This window comes from Tachyglossus aculeatus, chromosome 23 (assembly GCF_015852505.1).
Source record: "Tachyglossus aculeatus isolate mTacAcu1 chromosome 23, mTacAcu1.pri, whole genome shotgun sequence".
In the NCBI taxonomy this organism is placed as follows: domain Eukaryota; kingdom Metazoa; phylum Chordata; class Mammalia; order Monotremata; family Tachyglossidae; genus Tachyglossus; species Tachyglossus aculeatus.
The window spans coordinates 12,446,169-12,468,189 of NC_052088.1; the positions used below are offsets into that span (position 1 = coordinate 12,446,169).

The 22,021-nt window shown below is 44.0% G+C and overlaps 1 protein-coding gene across 2 annotated transcripts in view; it reads right to left on the reverse strand.

Annotated features, from left to right (window-relative positions):
• The window catches only part of IQGAP2 (IQ motif containing GTPase activating protein 2), a 241,472-nt gene that overhangs the window by 191,726 nt on the left and 27,725 nt on the right, over positions 1-22,021 (reverse strand). For both annotated transcript variants that reach the window (XM_038765978.1, XM_038765979.1), the window contains exon 2: positions 2,753-2,852. In XM_038765978.1, the coding sequence (XP_038621906.1) occupies positions 2,753-2,852 (100 nt within the window). The remainder of the gene's footprint in view (positions 1-2,752; positions 2,853-22,021) is intronic.

Here is a 22,021-nt window from a genome sequence, read left to right on the forward strand (position 1 = left end):
CCAGTGCTTAGTACAGGGCTTAACATATAGTAAGCACTTAAATACCACAATTATTTTACTTAACATCATTTAATGTTGAAAGCCACTTCCTACGCTGAAACCCAGCTCTCTCACTTTCACCTAAACCAGGGATTTGTGGACAGATGGAGACCTGCCATTTTAGGGCTGAGGAAACGGTCACAAAAGGGTAGACCCACCAGGCTGTGATGCTGGTATGGGCATCATGCCAACACCATGAACTACTTGACTCTCAGAAAAGGGACCATGGGATACCTGGTTTCTACACAGCCTTTGCATGGGTTCACAAGACTGACCCTCCACATAGGCACAGCCCACTGAGGACAGTTGTGCCAAGGGTGGGGGGAATGAGAAAGAGCAGGGATTTCAGAGATTATATATGCTGGTTTACTTTTTTCCTTCAAGTGAATGAAGTCTATTGCCTCATGAACACTGTCCCACAGCTCCACTGGAGATGCCACCTAAGCACTTGCTTTACCACAACGTGCAAAATCCTTTTCCACTCCATGCCAAGATTCCCCCTAAGGTCAATGTGATTTAATTGTTTCCAGGAGACAATTCTATTTTAACTTCTAACTCCAATCCTGGAGAATGGAACAATACTTGCAATACTGTCATGAAAGCTCATCACAGAGACAACTCTGGCTAATAAAAACAATCCCGTCTACTCTCTTTTTGGGGAAAGAATTAGCTAGACTATAAGCTTGTTGTGGGCAGGGAACACGTCTACCAACTCTGTTGTATTATACTCTTCCAAGAGCTTAATACAGTGCTCTGCACACATTAAGGGCTCAATAAATACCATTAATAATGATTGATAACTTGCTCCACTTGGAATATTAGGGGCTTTTTCTAATAAGAACCCTACCAAAGCACACAAAGAATACTGCCTTGAATTTATAGCGCAGCTTTTCCTTCAAAGCCCTTTCACATAAATTATTATTTGTCCACTTAATAACCCTGTGAGGTTGGGAAGTCAAGTAGTATCCTCATTTTACAGATGAAGAAACTGAGGTATGGAGAATACAGATTTGCCCAAGATCACAAAGCAGGCCAGTGGCAGAGCTGGGATTAAAATTTGAACCTCCTGACCCTCAATTCTATGATCTTTCTACTATTCCATCCTGCCTCTAGATGAGAAGTGAGAACTAGAAGAGGGAAGAGCAAAGAAAAGGCCCTTCTTGCCACCTCAGCTCCAGAAGGTGGGGCCTTCCTGGAGGCCAAATAGAAAAATCAACCTCACACTCCATAGGCAGAGTTTCCATTGGCAGATCTTTAATCTTGGGCAGAAGGGGTTATGTTTATAAGTCCTATTAAACAAATGTCACATATACTCCTCCTCTGAGTACTATAGGAAGAATTTATATCTTATTAAAATTAAGTGCAGGACCAGAACTGGGGGAAAAAAAAAAAGCCATTCCTGTCCTAGATGGCCTCCATCCATGTGAGCCTTCTCTTTGATGCCTTTTCAAGCAAGCACAGAAACAATTTTGAAGGAGAGGGTATAGAGTAGAGGAGAAAGGAAAACACCTCTCTTCATTCTCATACACCTTTTTATAGAAACGCAAAGTAAACGCTCGTTCCATTCCTTTAAATCTCTCACACAGAAACAAAGAACTGAGTGTAGAGCATATTTTGAATGTCTTAGATAGCAGGACTATGAAGTTGCCTGATCTTGTCTAATTGTAGGTTTCTCAGAAGTGTTAAAATTACCTTGAAAGCATGTAATTAGAGCGTCAAGAAAGCTTTTGTTAGATTAAAAAAAGGGGCAAAGCATTTATTAACAAATTCAACCCAGAGGAAAGCATTTTTTCCCTTACTAGACAGCTTTGAGGCCTACATGACACTTATAAAAGTGTCTACATCTACTGATAAAGCCCTAATAATCCAGCCTTGCAGATAGTCACTGGCCCATATGACATGGGGCAGGACCAGCTCATGGAGACTCATGAACCATAAAGCGTTTATCTAGCCATTTTTACTTACCTGGCAAATTTACTGCCTGGCACTGAGGTGGGTACATTTCTTGCCTCCACAGTAGGGCAGTATGAGTCACACTGCCTCATTAACAATAATGCCCAAATCAAACTGGATGGTGTTAATTACCGCAGCAGAAATACATTCCTGGGGAAAGGTCAAGTTCCCTGACCAACTCTGATAAAAGGTGATAAGCACACAGTCCTGTTGTCCCTACATAGATTAGAAAAGTGCACTTCAGACACCAAGCCCCTCAAAATCTTAGAACTGGAAGCAGTCTTGAGGATGAGCTAGTCCAGAAAGAACCAGCCTCTGGGGCAGATCAAGCCACACCATCCCTAGGGAGGGAGTCCTCTTCCCCATCACTCAACTTCTTGTCACGACAGCTCCCAACCCACCTCTTAGGGCCATTTTTTGAACACAACTGGGAGTTGGTGGACTTGGATGATAATGATAATAATAATAACAATAATAATAATAATAATGGCATTTGTTAAGCACTTACTATGTGCAAAGCACTGTTCTAAGCGCTGGAGCACTGTTTCGAATAGGGACACTAGAAGCATCTCAGCAGGGAGAAGGTTGGGGAAGAAAAAGGAAGCCAAAGAGACAGGATTGGATCACAATAGCCTAGACCGGCCTCTCGCCTCCAGGAAGAATTACATATCCCACAACTCGATTCATGGAAAACAAAGTTAGTTTTCCTCAAATGTGACATAACGTCTCAAAATAAAACAAAAGGTGACCAAGGATTTACCTTTTAGCTTCCTCTAGGTGGCATAAATATTCATAAGCGATGTTTTGACGCCTCCTCTCATCCATTTCCTCTGCAGAAAGCCTTTCATCATCCACAATAGCTATAAATAGAGAAGAGCTTGTTATATATAAGGTAAAACAGACTTTAATACCTACTCTATTTCCAACCACAAACATTCAAAGCCATAGAAAAACATTTTAATCTGAAATCTCACAAACCGAGAGGCTGGTGGGTTCAAAATGTTCGAAGTTTGATTTCATCCAAAAACTTAATAGGATTTCACTTAAAGCTGCACTGTTCCTAATCTGATTACTTAGTTTTTATCTCAGCATTTAGCACATGCTAAATGCTCAATAAAAACCATTTCTAAAGTACTGCCATGGACTGATTTATTTACCCATCCTCCTCCCCCTCCTTGCTTCCCCATTATTCCCTCCCCCACATCATTACACAAAAGGACCTTGGACCTGTGGTCTGGATTTGCTAAACAACAGGTATGGTTATAGCCACTTGTTAAGGACACCTAAGTTCCAAGGACTAAAGTCTCTTTTCCTTGGCCTTTTGGTTTCCCACTTTGGTGCGGGAAGGGGATTAAACTAAGCAACTATAGCTCCCAAGTCATCTTCTTTCTCCATACCCATACATTCAATCATATTTATTAGTGCTTACTGTGTGCAGAGCACTGTACTAAGCGCTTGGGAAGTACAAGTTGGCAACATATAGAGACGGTCCCTACCCAACAACGGGCTCACAGTCTAGAAGATCATCAGCAGTATTAACTGAACACGGACTATGTGCCAAACACTGTACTAGGTGCTTGGGTAAGTACAACACAGAGATGGCAGGGCCAGGCATGCTGGCCACTCAATCATATTTATTGAGCCCTATGTGAAGAGCCCTGTACTAAGCACTAGGGAGAGAGCAATACAACAGAATTAGCAGACATTCACTATCTAGAGGAGATGGCCTATTAGTTAATATGAATAATTCATGATATATAATTTAAAGATATGTATGTAAGTTCTGTGGGGTTGGGGTGAATATCAAAGGTCCTAAGATCACAGATCCAAGTGCATAGATGATGCAGAAGGGAGAAAAAGCCAGGGAATAGAGGGCTTAATTGGGGAAGGCCTCTTTGAGATAATAATAATGATGGTATTTGTTATGCACTTATTATGTGCCAGGCACTGCTCTAAGCTCTGAAGGTGGAGAGAGTGGTGTTCTGGCGTAATTGGACGGGGAGGGAATTCCAGGCCAGGGGGAGAATGTGGGAAAGGGGTCAGTGGTGGGATAGATTGTGACTTCTAGACTGTGAGTCAGTTGTTGGGTAGGGACTGTCTCTATCTGTTGCCAAATTGTACTTTCCAAGCACTTAGTACAGTGCTCTGCACACAGAAAGCAGTCAATAAATACCAATGGATGAATGAATGAATAGATGAGATTGGGGCACAGTGAGTAAGCTGGCCCTGGAGAAGCAGAGTGTGGGGCTGGGCTGTAGTAGAACTACTAGGGTCGTAGGATATAGAAGGATCAACTCTACATCTAGATCAGAAAGTGTCAGGGGAGACAGAAGTAGTTGAGGGGGCATGTGACTTGCATTTTGTTTGTCTCACGGAGGCAGCCCTGGATCACCTGCATCATCCTCCCCCTTGGCTCAAGCCTCAGAGCACTCCTGGGGGAAATCTATGTATCAGGCCAAGTTTGTCCACTTTGGTGTTATCTTTGCATGCTTTAACTCTGCCCTCGCCTCTGCCCGGCAAACTATTTCTCTACCCTATTGACAGCCATGTCCATCGCCTTTGCCAATTGTTCCAAACATTTAACTCCCTCGTCAGGCCCCCTGCCCTCCCCGCCTCCCCCATCCCTTGCCCCAAGTGAGCTGGCCACCTACTTTATTAAGAAGATTCACATCATCAGACGTGAGCTCACTAAAATCACCCCTGTCCCTCCTCAGTCCCTCCCTCTTTTGGGCCCCCTCCTAAATTCTCCCATCCTTCCCAGCAGTTTCTCTAGAGGAGCTGTACTGCCTTCTCTCAAAAGCCCCTCCCTCCACATGTGCATCATTCCTTCACACCTTATCAAAATTCTCACCCCCTCTTCTTCCCTCCCTTACAGTCATCTACAATCGTTCACTCTCCAATCGGTTCTTCCCCACTGCTTTCAAACATGCCCATGTCTCCTCTATCCAAAAAACCCCCTCCATTGACCCCTCCCCTACCATTCCTCTCCAAAATCCCTCCCTCCTCAAATCACTCTCACCTGCTTCAAAGCCTTATTGAAGGCACATCTCCTCCAAGAAGCCTTCCGAAACTAAGCCCCACTTTTCCTCATCTCCCACTCCCTTCCTCATCACCCTAACTTGCTCACTTTGCTCATAGCCTGCCCCTCCCAGCCCCACAGCAATTATGTATATATCTGTAATTTTATTTATTTGTATTGACGTCTGTCTCCCCCTCTCTAGACTGTAAGCTCATTTTGGGCAGGGAATGTCAGTGTTTATTGTTGTATTGTACTTTCCCAAGTGCTTAATACAGTGCTCTGCACACAGTAAGTGCTCAATAAATACAACTGAATGAATGCATAAATGAAAAACAATTCTGAAGCCAGAAACCCACACACACATTTTAACCTTTGTGAAAACCACTCTTTTCTTCGAAGGCCTCCTACAAGCCAGATTCTGACCACAGTGATAGGGGTGCAAAGGGTTCTGGGACCAGTCTGCTAACACCAAGGTAAAGACAGCCCCTGATCTGTTTGTTCACTTCCATTGGTGGGTATTTCTTTCCTTGTTCCAGATGTTTAACTCCCTCCTCAAACCCTCTGCCCCTCATGACCTAACCACCCACTTTATCGAGAAAATTGACACGACCAGGCATGATCTGCCTAAAATCTTCCCTGCCCCTTCAACTCTCCCATCTTTTCCAGCTATATCTCCAACTATGCATCGACCCCATTCCTCTGCACCTTATCGAAACACTTGCCCTGTCCCTTCTCCCCTCCCTGCCATCTTCAACTGTTCACTCTCCAATGACTTCTTCCTCACTGCTTTCAAACATGCCCATGTCTTCCTATCCTAAAAAAACCCTCCCTTGACCCCACAAGTTCCCTCCAATTATCACCCCATCTCCCTCCTACCATTTCTCTCTAAATTCCTTGAGCAAGCTGTCTACAACCTGCTGTCTCAAATTCCTCTCCTCCAATCCTCTCCTGGACCCCTTCCAATCTGGCTTCGGTCCCCTTTACTCCACAGAAACTGCCCTCGAAGGTTAACAATGAGCTCCTTCCTGCCAAATCCAAAGGCCTCTACTCCATCCTAATCCTGCTTGAGTGCTCAGCTGCCTCGACCCTGCTGACTACCCCCTTCTCCTGGAAACATTATCCAACCTTGGCTTCACTGACACTGTCCTATTCTGGTTCTCCTCCTATCTCTCTGGTCACTCATTTAGTCTCTTTTGTGGACTCCTCCTCGGCAACCCCCCGAACCACGGGGGTCCCTCAGGGTTCAGTTCTATTCTCCATCTATACCCACTCACTTGGAGAACTCATTTGCTCCCATAGCTTCAACTCTCACTTCCCAATTCTACAACTCCAGCCCTGATCTCCCTCCCTCTCTGCAGTCTCACATTTCCTCCAGCCTTCAAGACATCTCCACCTGGATGTACTCATGTCATCTCTAACTTAACATGTCTAAATCAGAACTCCTTATCTTCCGGTTCCCAGCCCCACCATTTGTCAGCTGTGTGACTTTGGGCAACTCACTTAACTTCTCTGCCTCAGTTACCTCATCTGTAAAATGGGGGTTAAGACTGTGAGCCCCACGTGGGGACAACCTAATTACCTTATATCTACCCAAGCACTTAGAACAATGATTGGCACATAGTAAGTGCTTAACAAATACCATCATTATTATTATTATTATTCCCACCCAAACCCTGTCCTCTCAATGATTGTCCTATCATTGTAGATGGCACCACCATCCCTCTTGTCTCACAAGCTTGTAATCTTGGTGTTATCCTCGACTCTTCTCATTCAACCCACATATTCAATCCATTACTAAATCCTATCAGTTGAACCTTCACATCACTAAAAACTGCCCTTTCCTCTCCAATCAAAATATTACTATGTTAATTCAATCACCTATCCTAACCCACCTTGACTACAGTGTCAGCCTTCTTCCTGACCTCCCAGGCTCCTGTCTCTCCCCACTCCAATCCATACTTCCCTTTACTTCCTGGATCATTTTTCTACAAAAATGTTCAAGCCATTCACTCCTCAAGAATCTCCAGTGACTGCCCATCCACCTCCACATCAAAGAGAAACTCCTCACCACTGACTTTAAAGCAGTCACCTTGCCCACTCCTACCACACTACTCTCCTACTACTACCCAGCCTGCACACCTGACTCCTCTGTCAACCTTCTCTGCGTACCTCAATCTCATCTATCTCACTGCTGATCTTTCGCATGCCCATGCCCTTGCCAAATTCTGAATCTGGCCTGGAAAGCCATCCCTCCTCATAGCTGACAATTACTTTCGCCCCCTTCAAAGCCTTATTGAAGGCACATCTCCTCCAAGAGGTCTTCTCTGATTAAGCCCTATTCTCCTTTCTTCCACTCCCTTCTGCTTTGCCCTGACTTGCTCCCTATATTCATCCCCCTTTCTCAGCCCGACAGCACTTATGTACATATCTGTAATTTATTTATTTATATTAATGGCTGTCTCCCTCTCTAGACTGTAAGCTTTCTGTGGAAATGTGTGTTACATCGTACTCTCCCAAATGCTTAGTACAGTGCACTGTAACAATAAGTGCTTAGTATAGTGGTCTGCACACAGTAAGCACTCAATAAATATAATTGAATGAATAAGTGCTCAGTAAATACGATTAACTGACTTCACACCTCCAGTACCACTGAAACCACATACACATAGCATCGGCCAATTTAATCACCCTCTTTCACTAACCTAGGATTCATACCGCACAAGACAACCAACTCTCAGTGTGTTGAAGATGGAAACCATCCACAGCAGAAGTTGGGCCTACTAGAAGCAAGCAAATTTTCAACAAAGCCAGCCAGTGTCCAGGGGCTGAACCAAACTGATTTAGGCCTCAATGTCCCTGGGAGGTACCCACAAAGCATTTCACAGAAATCCACAAGAGGGTCCACAAAAGCCCAAGTGTGAGAGTTAGCCTTCAGTTATAGAGAGCCATCTAGATAGTCAGTGGGCTTCAAGAGGAGCTGTTTTCAGGTGAAGCCTACAATATTATTTCTTCATCCTTCTTGATTCCCATGCCCACTGCCCTCGCCAGCTGTTTAAGATGTTTAACTCCCTCCTGAAACCCCATCTCTCCACACTCTCATCTCCTTCCCCTAATGACCTGACCACATGCTTTACTGATAAAATTGAAACCATCAGGTGTGATCTCCCTAAAACCTCTCCAGGCTCTTCCTCAATTCTCCCATCTTTACCAGCAGTATTGCAAGAGATCTCCCACCTCCTCTCAAATTCCCTCGAGGCCTTAAGCTTGCTGTGGGCAAGGAATGTGTCTTTATTCTTGTATTGTACTTTCCCAAGCACTTAGTACAATGCTCTGCACACAGTAAGTGCTCAATAAATACAATTGAATAAATAAAAATTCACCCCCTGCACATCTTATCAAAACATTGCCCCCTCCCTTTTTCTCCCCCGACTACCATCTTCAACTGTTCACTTTCCAATGGCTTCTTCCCAAATGCTTTCAAACAAGCTCATGTCTCCCCTAACCTAAAAAACCCTCCCTTGACTCCAAAGTTCCCTCCAATTATTGCCCCATCTCCCTCATACTATTCCTCTCCAAACTCCTCAAGTGCATTGTTCACATCTGCTGCCTCCACTTCCTCTCTTCCAGTTCTCTCTGACCCCCTCCAATCTGCCTTCAGCCCCATCCACTCCATGGAAGGTGCCCTCTCAAAGGTCACCAGTGACCTTCTTGCCAAACCCAATGGCCTCTACTCCATCCTCATCCTTCTCGACTGATCAGCTGCCTTCAACATTGTGGATGAGTCCCTCCTCCTAGAAACATTACCGAAGTGTGGCTCCTCCTGGTTCTCCTCCTATTTCTCTGATTGCTCATTCTCAGTCCCTGCCACAGGCTCCAACTTTGCACTGTGAGACTGCCTCAGTTAGTTCTGGGTCCCCTTCTATTCTCCATCTACACCCACTCCCTAGGAGAACTCATTCATTCCCATGGCTTCAACTACAATCTCTATGGGGATGATTTCCAAATCTACATCTCCAGCTTTGACTTCTCTCCTTCTCTGCAGTCTCACATTTCCTCTTGCCTTCTGAACATCTCTAATTGGATCAATCAATTGTATTTATGTTTCCCCCTCTAGACTGTAAGCTAGTTATGGGCAGGGAATGTGCTTGCTAATTCTGTAATATTGTATTCTCCCAAGCGCTTAGTACAATATTCTGCATACAGTAAGTGCTCAAATGCCATCAATTGATTGAGCGCTTACTGGGTGCAGAGCACTGTACTAAGTGCTTGGGAGAGTACAATATAACTGAGCTGGTAGACAGGTTCGTGTCCACATTGATAGGGTGCGAAGGGTTCTGGGACCAGTCTGCTAACATCAAGGCAAAGGGAGCCCCATATCTAGTATAGAGGGGGGCACAGACATTAATATTAGTATAAATGGCAGATATATACACAAGTGTTGTGGGACTGAGGGAGGGGATGAGTAAAGGGTGCAAATCCAAGTGCAAGGGTGACAAAGAACGGAGTGGGAGAAGAGGAAATGAGGGTTTAGTTGGAGAAGTCCTCTTGGAGATGTTCTTTTAATAAGACTTGGAAGGTGGAGAGAGTGATAGTCTGTCAGATATGAATGGGCAGGGAATGTCACTGTTTATTGTTGTACTGTACTTTCCCAAGTGCTTAGTACAGCGCTCTGCACACTGTAAGTGCTAACAAATGATTTAATGAATGAATATGAAGACAGAGGACATTCCAGGCCAGAGGCAGGATATGGGTGAAGGGTCAGCGGTGAGATAGACAAGATCAAGGTACAGTGAGTAGTTTGTCATTAGAGGAGCAAAGTGTGTGGGCTGGGTTGTAGTAGAAAAATCAGAGAGGTAAGGTAGGAGCGGGCAAGATGATTGAGTGCTTCAAAACCTATGGTAAGGAGTTTCTCTTTGGTGTCCTGCCAATACCTCAAACTTAACATGTCCAAAATAAAACTCCTCATCTTTCCACTCAAATCCTGCACTCCACCTTCCTGATTTCTCCATCACTGTAGATACCATCACCACACTCCCTGACTCACAAGGCTCACCTTGACAATATCCTTGACTCATCTCTCTCATTCAATTAATGTTTTTTATTGAGTGATTATTATGTGCACAGCACTGTCTTAAGTACTTGGTAAAGTACAAGGCAACAGAGTTGGTAGACACTTTCCCTGCCCACAATGATTACTCAGATATTCAGTCTGTCACCAAATCCTGCCACTTCTACCTTCCATAACATTGCTAAAATCTGCCCTTTCCTTTCCATCCATATGGTACTACACTGAATCAAGCAATTATCATCTCATGCCTTAACTACTCCATCACCCTACTTTGCTGATCTCCCTGCCTACAGTTTCTCCCCACTCCAGTCCATACTTCATTCTGCTGCTGGATCATTTATCTTAAAAAAATAATCATAATAATTCAGTCCATATCTCCCCACTCCTCAAGAATATCCAGTGGTTGCTCATCCACTTCCCCAAACAGAAACTCCTTACCATTGGCTTTAAAAAGCCCTCAAATCAGCTCACCTCCTACTACTACAACCCAGCCTGCAAACTTCACTCCTCTGATGCCAAGTTACTCACTATTACCTCTATATCATCTATCCTGTTGCTTACCCTTGCTATTAAGAGCTTACTATGTGTCAAGCACTGTTGTAAATGCTGGGGTAGACACAAGTTAAATCAGGTTGGTCCTCCCTTCATATACGACAGACCACCACTCTCCCCACCATCAAAGCCTTATTTAAAAAAAAAAAAATCACATGTCCTTCAAGAAACCTTCCCCAGCTACGCCCTCATTTCTTCTATTCCCTCTCCTTTCTGCAAGACACTTCCATGGCCTAGTGGATATAGCATGGGACTGGGAGTCAGAAGGTCATGGGTTCTAATCCAAGGTCTGCCACGTGTCTGCTGTGTGACCTTGGGCAAGTCACTTCACTTCTCTGGGCCTCAGTTACCTCATCTGGAAATGGGCACTGAGTCTGTGAGCCCCACACGGGACAGGGACCATGTCCAACTCAATTTGCTTGTACCTACCCCAGTGCTTAGTACAGTGCCTAGCACATAGTAAGTGCTTATTATTTAAGCACTTGATATTCACCTCACCTTCAGTCCCACAGAGCATATGCACATGTCCATAATTTAATGTCCGTCTCCCCCTCCAGCCTGTAAACTCCTTGTGGGGAGGGTACATGTCTACCAATTCTGTTATACGGTACTCTCCCAAGCCCTTAGTACAGTGCCTTACACGCAGAAAGCTCTCAAGCACTTAGAACAGTGCTTTGCATGTAGTAAGCACTTACTAAATGCCATTATTATTATTATTATTATTATTAAATACCACTGATTGACTGGATTTTTCAGCATTGTTTTGGATGAAACAATGAAACACCTATCTGCCAACTTCCTATGAGCCATGCCTTTTATTTTTCTGCTGCCTCTGGATTAAAATGTGTCATTTGTAACTCTGCAGGAGTGCAGAGAGAAAGCTGCACAGGAGCAAATTAGAGTCTCAAAGCAGAACCAGACCACACAGGAAGCCAGGATCACAGTTTAACCGCCCAGAAACCTCAAACAGTTCTTTCATACAGCACATCGTAAGGCTTCAAGATCAGTTAATCAGCGGCACCTACTGGGTGCTGAGCACTGAACTAAGCACTTGGGAAAGTACAAAAGCATCAGCAAACCTGATATTTGGGTTCAAGGAGCTTTCAATCTAGCAGGAAAGGCAGATATTTAAAATAAGTTACTGATAGGAGGATGGAATAAAACATACAAGATCTGTACAAGTACCGTTGGGGGTTGTAAGTTCGAACTCTGTTGTGACTTTGCTTGGCGTGCTGCCAGAAAGCAAGCCGAAGACAACTGAGTGGGAGTGCAGTGTAAGGGCAAAGGGGTTGGGCATGGAATCCTTTAAGTTAAAAGCTCTCTTGGCTCCTGTGGACATCTCTCCAAAGCGGGACACTCCACTCCTCAGATAGGCTTGGGGCCACCCCAGAATTGCATTCCCTCCTAAGGATTGGCTCTTCCTAACAGCTCACAGAAACTGTCCCTGCCCATTGTTCCATGGATTTAAAAACAACCCACACCATCGATTTCTTTTAAAAAAGAAACCTGCCACCTTATTTGCATGAGCGATTACCATTGTACTGTACTGCCATCTAACAAATGATCATTTCTTGCAAACCACTTCTAGTCACTTGCTTTCAGCCTCTGATTCCCTAGTCTCCCTATGCAGGACTCAAGCCAGAGACACATACTCCACTTAAGCAGCAAACTCGAAGAAGGGACATGAAACAAGGTGTAGAACCACCATACCTTTCAAGCTGATAATGTATCAGAATGCCCAGAGTAATACCAGTTTCCTGCAACACTTTACAGCTATTAAAGCAATAGATTTGCCACATGATCAACCTCTAAACTGATTTGCCTTTGGTGAAGTGGCTAGACAGCTTCAACAGTGAGCATCCCACAAAAATGAAAAAGTTATTGTCAAATACTGAACAACTGGGGATGGTTGATTTTTTTGTTTTGTCTAGACCCCCTTGAAATACATGCTCCCAAAAGGGATTGAGGCTAAGAATCAGACAGTTTGCAAGGTGGAACTTGCGTCCAGTTTGGGAGCATATCCAGGTTAGAGACAGAACCAACGTTATCCTACCAAAGGGAGAGGCCTCTGAGTCCAGAACATGGATCAACCTGGGATTTTTCTTTAAATAGGGTGGCTTTCCCCTCCCCGCACTTGTCATTTATTAGTTTCAAGTTACCTGGATGTTTCATCTAACATTTGAACAATTTTAAAGTCCACAGAAATTATAGCTCTTTAAATATAAAACCATTTAAAATAACTGATATGAAGACCCCACCCCACCCCCACAAAAAATCAAAGGTTGAGACAACATGCTGAAAACAGTGAAGGTGAAAGTGCTTGAGCTCCTGTCAATTGACATGGGTCAATGTTTTGAGGAAAAAAAAATTGAAGACAAAAAATGCTACCTATCCCTCCCCAGAAAGGTCCACAATCTTCTGGTGCTTCTTTATATTGTTACTACAGTTTGGGATGTCTCAAGGACAACCAACAATTACCAAGCACCTAGAACAGTGCTCTGCACACAGAAAGTGCTCAATAAATGCCACTAAGACATCAAGAAGGGATAATCCCAAACAATTTTCTTTGCGTCTGCAAAACTGAGTTCCCCTCTTCTTCTCTCCACATCCTCGCCACCCTCCATCTCACTCTTTCTCCACTCTTACCCTCAAGTAACTACCACTGCAACACTTCTCTGCCATCTATGCACGGGGCACTCACAACCGACCAAAGCACTACAGCCACATCTTCCAGATCCGTTTTCTTAAGCAGTAACTCATTCATTATTCCCTTTTTCTTCCTCCTATCTACATTTGAAGGTGTGCCTCCCCTGGTAGACTGTAGACTACTCCAGGGCAAGGATTACCTCTACTAACTCTAGTGTACTCTCCCAAGCAGTCAGTACACAAGAAAGACACTTAAATACACACAGACTAATTTTCCCCTTTAGGCCCCCGTTTTAATTCTTCAGCAACACCACCACATTTCCAGCTGGAAATGTAAACTGCAGTACTGTTGCTTACAATCAATCATTGGTATTTATTGAGCACTTGCTATGTGTGGAGCACTGTACTAAGCAATTGGGAGAGTACAATGCAGCAGAATTAGCAGACATGTTCTCTGCCCATAACGATCTTACAGTCTAGTAAGTGTAAACTTACACTTGGTGTTTACAGCTACTATGAACTTTAGTGCTGTAGTAGCTCTTTCAGATACCACCCCTTCTGCAAATGTAGTAGTAGTAGTAACAGTATTTACTGAGCACCCACCTCGTGCAATGCATTGTACTGTTTGGGAAGTACAGAACAAGTGACATGTTCTTTGACCACAAGAGATTTACATTCTACTATTGGGAGAGAGGCTATAAAAATACAGATGTGCTCTCCCTCTCACCCCCACCCCAATCTTATTTGGGAGTCGGGTCCTCCTCCACTGGCAAGAGTTTCAATAAAGATACTAAAGCATCTGCTAATAGTTGGCAGATGATAGTACAGGAAATAAGCCCAACCATGAGGAGGATTAAATGCAAATATTTCTGGAGGGGCTAAACTTTAAGGGATACAGGTCAGATTTTAAAAGATGGGGAGGGGTTATGTGATCAGAGAAACTCACACAGACTTTAATTTAGCTTGTGGGAAATTGATCCCCAATAATATCCAAATTCAATACAGGGATTACCAAACCATCTCACCATCTCAGTTTAAAGGGAGAATGGTAGAAAAATTGCCTAGGAGTAAACTAAAAGGAATTAGGATTGATAATAAGTAAATAAATCAAAGACTGATTGAATGTCTCAAAATCCAACCCCATTTCCTTTGGATTATCAAGTCATTTTCATCTTCCAATTATTTGGGCATTTACCATAGCCAGCCAGACATTGAATGGAACATCAAAAAAACACAAGTAACTCCAGTACCTCACAGGCCATGACCTCTACAAACTCACAACACATTACAAGTGTTTCATTTGGAAGTTAGGAAAAGAAGTTACTGCACAATCTGATAATAATAACGGTACCACCTGGAACCTGTGGGGCAAGCATCTCAGTCTCTCCTCACAACATCCCTATATGGGAGAATGGATGGGTTTTATCTACCTGCATCAAGATAAGCTTCCTAGAGGTGGGCTTTCTGGAGGTAGGAGGTTAAGAATCAAGTGGGAAGTGGGAGGGGAGGAAGGGGAGGGATCTAGGCAGGCCCGGGAGGAGAGAAGAGAGGAGATTAGATTGGCTGGAATGATCTGGGCAGGTTTATATAGCGAGGAGCTGGAACTTGAAGTGATGAGTGGTAAAGCCATATTAGTGGCCAGAAATATTGATTAACAAATGCACTGAATGGATGTGGGATGGAGAGCAAATAGTGCTAGATAAACGGTGGGAGATGTAGATCATTTTATACTAGCATCCAAAATGCATCATGCTGAAGCTACGGAAAAACAGCAGCATTAGCATTTGGCAACCAACGGAATCTGAGAAACCCAGAGAGAAGTCAGATGATGTGTTCCAAGATGTTCCCTGTGGTGTTTAAATCAGCTGGCCTTTCCTTAGATGACCCCTGTCGTTTTAATCCCAATCCCAACCCTACCACTTCGCTAGTCAAACCGTTAGCCGGACACCAGGGTGGCTTGTCTATTGTACTGTTCCCCAGCCTGAATCATGGTCCTCTGCCCACACACAAGGTGCTCCAGCGTGGCTCAGTGGAAAGAGCATGGGCTCTGGTGTCAGAGGTCATGGGTTCAAATTCTGGTTCTGCCAGTTGTCAGCTGTGTGACTTTGTTACAAGTCACAGCTTCTCTGGGCCTCAGTTTGCTCATCTGGAAAATAGGGATGAAGACTGTGAGCCTCCCATGGGACAACCTGATCACCTTGTAACCTCCCCAGTGCTTAGAACAGTGCTTTGCACGTAATAAGCACTTAATAAATGCCATTATTATTATTATTATCACCAAATGAATGATGGAAGGAAAGGTGGAGGGCCATTCGTACCCAACTGGCATGTGGCAGAAGTTGGTGAGATTAAATAATAATAATAATAATGATGGTATTTGTTAAGCGCTTACTATGTGCAAAGCACTGTTCTAAGCCCTGGGGGGATACAAGGTGATTAGGTTGTCCCACGTGGGGCTCACAATCTTAATCCCCACTTTACAGATGAGGTAACAGGCACAGAAGTGACTTGCCCAAAGTCAGTCACACAGGTGACAAGCGGCAGCGACGGCATTAGAACCCATGACCTCTGACTCCCAAGCCCGTGCTCTTTCCACTGAGCCATGCTAAATCAAATCATGACAGTGGAAAAAAAAAAAAAGAAAGTTAGTCAAATTATTCCCAAATCACTCAAACAACAAACTGAGTTGGGAAGTGATGATGGAGAACGTGACAGGAGCATATGCTGTATGCTAGTTAGTGAGTGGGATTATCTTTTGAAAATTCAATTCCATTCAATGCCATACAAAAACCTTACACAAAGCCTTAGAATGGATTGCTTTATTGAAAAATTAATTTGCAGCTTTTTTAATAGACAAGGAAACACGACAAAAAAATTACCCTATTTTTGAAACCACACACACACACACACACACACACACACACACACACACACAATCAGCAGCAATGGTTGGGTCCTGTGATGGTTATACATGTTAAATAATTTGGGAGGTGCCTGAACAAAGTCTCTAATTCAGATACAAAAATTTTCTTCAAAAGTTTTCTTCACTGCCTTTTTCTGTGGAAACCCAGGTTTGCGCAAACTCTTCTGAGTTTGTCCTAGGCCAATGTCTGGATTCCTTTAACCTAGTAATATGAGGGGCAGGAGGTAGGGGGAGAGGGAGAGGGAGCTATTACACAATTAGCAGGCCAAAAATAATTTCTGCATATAGAGATTGCTGAAGATTACTTGGATAGCTGCTTCAACGTACTATAGCAGGACTAGATGTCCTGTGGGGGAGAAGGGGGCAGTCTGACATTTTGTGGGTCCTACAACTTGAGTGGCAGCTGCCCACAAGCAGAAAGGAAGCAGAGGTTCGGAGGCCACAGTTCTCTCTGGGACAGCAGCTGTCATTCCAGTTTGTGGTGGCTGCAGCAGTGGCAGTGACGTAGCCACTGGAAATACTTTCTGCTTATGGTAAGTGGCCCAGCAGGAGCAATGCTGGCCCGAATAAGCACAGCCTGGGAGCTGAGCTGTACTCACCAAGTCCCATTCCCCAGAATGCGGCCGAGGGACTCCATCCAACTGGCCCATCCCAGGTAGCAGCAAGTCCCTCGTCCCTCCTTGCCATACGTGCTAATCCCACCCCATCCCTTTTAATGGTATTTGGTACGCACATACTATGTACCAGGCACTGTACTAAGATAATCATAATGGACACAGTCCATGTCCCATAGGGGCTCACAATCTCAATCTCCATTTTACAGATGCGGTAACAGGCACAGTGAAGTGAAGTGACTCATGGTCACACAGAAGACAAGTGGCAGAGCCGGGATTAGAACCTAGGTCCTCACTTCTAATCAATCAATCAATCAATCGTATTTATTGAGCGCTTACTGTGTGCAGAGCACTGTACTAAACACTTGGGAAGTACAAGTTGGCAACATATAGAGACAGTCCCTACCCAACAGTGGGCTCACAGTCTAAAAGGGGGAGACAGAGAACAAAACCAAACATACTAACAAAATAAAATAAATAGAATAGATATGTACAAGTAAAATAAATAAATAGAGTAATAAATATGTACAGACATATATACATATATACAAGTGCTGTGGGGAAGGGAAGGAGGTAAGATGGGGGGGGATGGAGGGGGGGACGAGGGGGAGAGCAAGGAAGGGGCTCAGTCTGGGAAGGCCTCCTGGAGGAGGTGAGCTCTCAGTAGGGCCTTGAAGGGAGGAAGAGAGCTAGCTTGGCGGATGGGCAGAGGGAGGGCATTCCAGGCCCGGGGGATGACGTGGGCCGGGGGTCGATGGTGGGACAGGCGAGAACGAGGCACGGTGAGGAGATTAGCGGCAGAGGAGCCGAGGGTGCAGGGTGGGCTGTAGAAGGAGAGAAGTGAGGTGAGGTAGGAGGGGGCGAGGTGATGGACAGCCTTGAAGCCCACGGTGAGGAGTTTCTGCCTGATGTGCAGATTGATTGGTAGCCATTGGAGATTTTTGAGGAGGGGAGTAACATGCCCAGAGCGTTTCTGGACAAAGACAATACGGGCAGCAGCATGAAGTATGGATTGAAGTGGGGAGAGCCACGAGGATGGGAGATCAGAGAGAAGGCTGCTGCAGTAGTCCAGACGGGATAGGATGAGAGCTTGAACGAGCAGGGTAGTGGTATGGATAGAGAGGAAAGGGCGGATCTTGGCAATGTTGCGGAGCTGAGACCGGCAGGTTTTGGTGACAGCTTGGATGTGAGGGGTGAATGAGAGAGCGGAGTCGAGGATGACACCAAGGTTCTAGACCTATGCTCTATCCACCGGACCATACTGCTCCTCATGAACACCTCTTCCTTTCATCCCCACTCTGCTTTAGGTAAGCACCACAAATTCTGGAAACACTCTCCTGAGCCTGTATTATCTAGTACCTCAAAATTTCCATTTAGGCAAAAGCTCATATCCAGATCACCTTTGATTAAAGCAGTTGATTCTTGTGTGGTTTGGACTTCAAATTTAAATATTTGCTCTCCTTTAGGAATTTTCTTCTCTCCACATTCTTGGGTATTCACAAGACTTTAGAAGTGCATAGCTCTACTGTTTGCCCAGAGAAAGCCTCTTGTTTCCCAGCTTGTATCTGCCACAAACTCTTCAGGGGATTCCCATGCAGCTAGGACACTACTTTTCCCAGACAGAAATTAGGGCAAATGCCAAATATTTCTGCTGCAGGAGTGACTGTTGCCCATGAAGCCAGAGGTCAACAGAATTGTGGCTTGTTCGGGGTTTTTTTGTCATTGTTAGTTTTTTTTAATAGTGTGCTAAGAGTAAAATATTGGCAGGAGATTTCAGGAATACTGAAGAGGCCAGTAAGTTGTCTTGAGGGCCTTACAATTACAAGCAATAAATGTAACCATGTAAACATTTCAAAATAGATTCAACATGCAGCATTCATGTTAAGAGCTGGCTTTTACTCCCCCCTTTGAGAAAGGTCTACTAAAACCACATACAGCAACCACAAAGCATCTCTTGTCCATAGGTGAAAAAAGAACACTACATTTTTGCTAAAATATCTATGCAACACATATTAAAAGAGACATTGAAGTCAGTGATACTGACAGGACTGTTTCTAAGAAGAGTGCCCTGATGATCGATCCTTTGCAGGTGATATCATTGTGCAAGTTATTTTGATTTCCAATCCTGCTTTCCAAATATTGGTTTAATCAATGATATTTATTGTTCACTTACTCTGTGCAGAGCACTGTATTAAGAGCTTGAGAGAGTACAATACAACCAAGTAGGTAGACATGTTCCCTGCCCACAGTGAGCTTACGGTCTAAAGGGAAAGACAGATATTAATATATACAATTTATTAATAAACCCTGAACAAATTGGAGAAGAGATCCTGTGAAAGCTGTATGACATTCAGCAGGGGTATGTGTAAGTGGTATAGAGAAGCAGCATGGCTCAGTGGTAGGAGCCCGGGCTTGGGAGTCAGAGGTCATGGATTCTAATCCCAGCTCTACCACTTGTCAGCTGTGTGACTTTGGGCAAGTCACTTAACTTCTCTGTGCCTCAGTTCCCTCTTCTGTAAAAATTGGGATTAAGACTGTCAGCCTGACATGGGACAATCTTGATTACCTTGTATTCCCCCTCAGCACTTAGAACAGTGCTTGGCACATAGTAAGCACTTAACAAATACCAACATTATTATTATTACTTAGGGATAACACACACACTACTTGACTGGGCGAAACAGGTTTTTAAAAAGACTGCAGGTCATAGTGGACCACAAGTTGAATGGGACTCTGTCAAATAGAAATAATAACAACAATGGCATTTGTTAAGCCCTTTTGTGCCAACCACCGTTCTAAGCACTGCAGTAGATACGAGGTTATCAGGTTGGATGCATACCCTGTCCCACGTGGGACTCAGTCAATACCCATTTTACAGATGAGGTAATGTGGCACAGAGAAGTGAAGTGATTTGTCCAAGTTCACAGAGCAGACAAGTGGCCGAGATGGGATTAGAACCCAGGTCCTTCTGGCTCTGAAGTCCGTGCTCTATTAACTATGGCACGCTGCTTCTCTTTATTTGAAAGCTCCAACTTTGTTCTAGATTGTAGCAATCTAGGGAATTAGGACGTAGCTTTCGCTATACATATCTCACCAGACAGGCCCCAATGATAATACTGTGTCCAAGTTGTCTACATTCTTTTGGAAAGGTGGTGACTAAAACTAGGCAGAGTTCAGATGAAAGGGGGAAAAATGATTAAGGGGTGGTAATGGAGACCCTAAAGGGAAAGATGAACTGATTTGGAGTTCTCACATTAAAGAAGGGAAGGGTAAGGAGGGGTAGGAGGGATTTAGAAGGCTTCTCTACCCTGGAGGCTTTTGAAGGTTCCTGATCACTGTTCTCCAGGTTCACTGGGGGCTTGAATTTAGAGCAAGGTAGAGGCTGGCTGGCTAGAAAGGAGGACAATTGGGGTGATAAAATGCTGTGGAGTCTCCCTCCATATAAATCTCAAAGAAAAGATTAGCACACCCTCTCCCCCTCAGTTTAGCACGAGTAGATACATATCACAATAATCAAAACAATAATCTCGAGGGCTCTTTACCAGGGAGGACGTCTAACAACAACAAAAGTAAGGTTTAGGGAGCGGCGGAAGGAAGAGTGATTAAGTAGAGATGGGATGAAGAGTACTTTATGATTTATTGCAAAAACCCGCTGATGATGATGATATTTAAACTGCTAATTCTGCACTTAAACCCGTTTATACCACATACACCACAAAAATATGCAGGGAAGTCAAGGTGGAACAAGTCTCTTTACGTACTTAACATGATTTAGCAAATTCTCTCATAGCACATGGGTTGGAGGTTAGACAAATGAACCAAAGAGAGGAGACCTTTACCTTTCAGGTGCTCAAATGAATTAAATAAGATGACCTTTAAGTGAGTCACCTTGGAGTGAATGGCTTGGAGGGATGGCTGAGAGATTCCCCTCTCTCCCCATTTTTGATGAGTACTCCCAGCCACTTGGAAGGATTTTTTTCTAAGCATTACAAGACCTCTGGAGTCAGGAGGTATAGCCAGTTGCTGAACTGAAGAACTCTTCAGAATTCTTCAAGACATTCAGGAGCTACAGGCTTGGACTCTCATGCTGTTACAATGAGCAAAATAAATGTTCAGGGCTTTGGTTTCTTAGTGGGATGCTCCAGAAAGACAGTTCTAACTTCCTGTACAGGGTTTTGTTTTGTTTTTTTTAATCAGAAATAAGGTATAGGAAGGCAGGTAAACAACTGTCAGATGGGTTATTTTCTTAACACCAAAAGGTCCAATGAGCAGATGACATCTAAAAAAACAAAAAGCAAAAAACAAAACCAACCACCTCCTTGCCTTCAAAGTGAAATCCAACAGAAGAAATGCTCAAGCCACTCACCCTATTCTAAATCTATCAATTTAAAAAGATGACAGTAGGGGAAGATCTAAACCTAGAAAAGGAATATAATTATAATCATCACATAACTGATGTAGCTGATAACTATAATGATTGTGTATCTAGGCCAGGCCTAATTATAGTTACTTAGGATTTCTACTGGACTTAATGTCACAGGTGTTGCTATTTGTCCTCCACTTAAGGCCCTTGGATGATTAAATCAAAGAAGCATTCTTGTAACAGTGTGCTTCTGCCTTGAGAATGCCTGCCTCCTTCAGATGCACTGTTGTAGGCTGCTTTAGCCAAGCATACACTGCAAAGACAACCGAAGCAATGGTAAGCCCTGAACTGACTAGATGCCAAATCAATAACCTTAGTGCTGACAGAGAGTAGTGTCAAGACGATACAAGCAATACCATCTCTAGATCAGACCAATGGTTCATTCAGGCTGGTCCTTGAGCTCCAGAAGTGGCCCCAAACAATACTTGGAGAAACAGTGGAATGACTACCATCCTCATGGTTCTGGATATGCCATTTAATAGCCCAAATTCCCCCTCTACTAGCCCACAGAAGCATTCTCAGCCATAAATTTATCCCAGCTTTCCTTAAAACCAGTTCCACTACTACAAATGCAAATTTAGCATTTGCTAAATGGGACCTGGATTCAGAAGACTTGGGTTCTAACCCCGGCTCCGCCACCTGTCTGCCATGTGACCTTAGGCAAGTCATTTCACTTCTCTGTGCCAACTGCTTGTTTTGTGACCTTGGACAAATCACTTAACTTCTCTGTCCATCAGTTCTCTCTCCTCCTTAGTCTGTGAGCCCCGTGCGGGACAGGGACTGT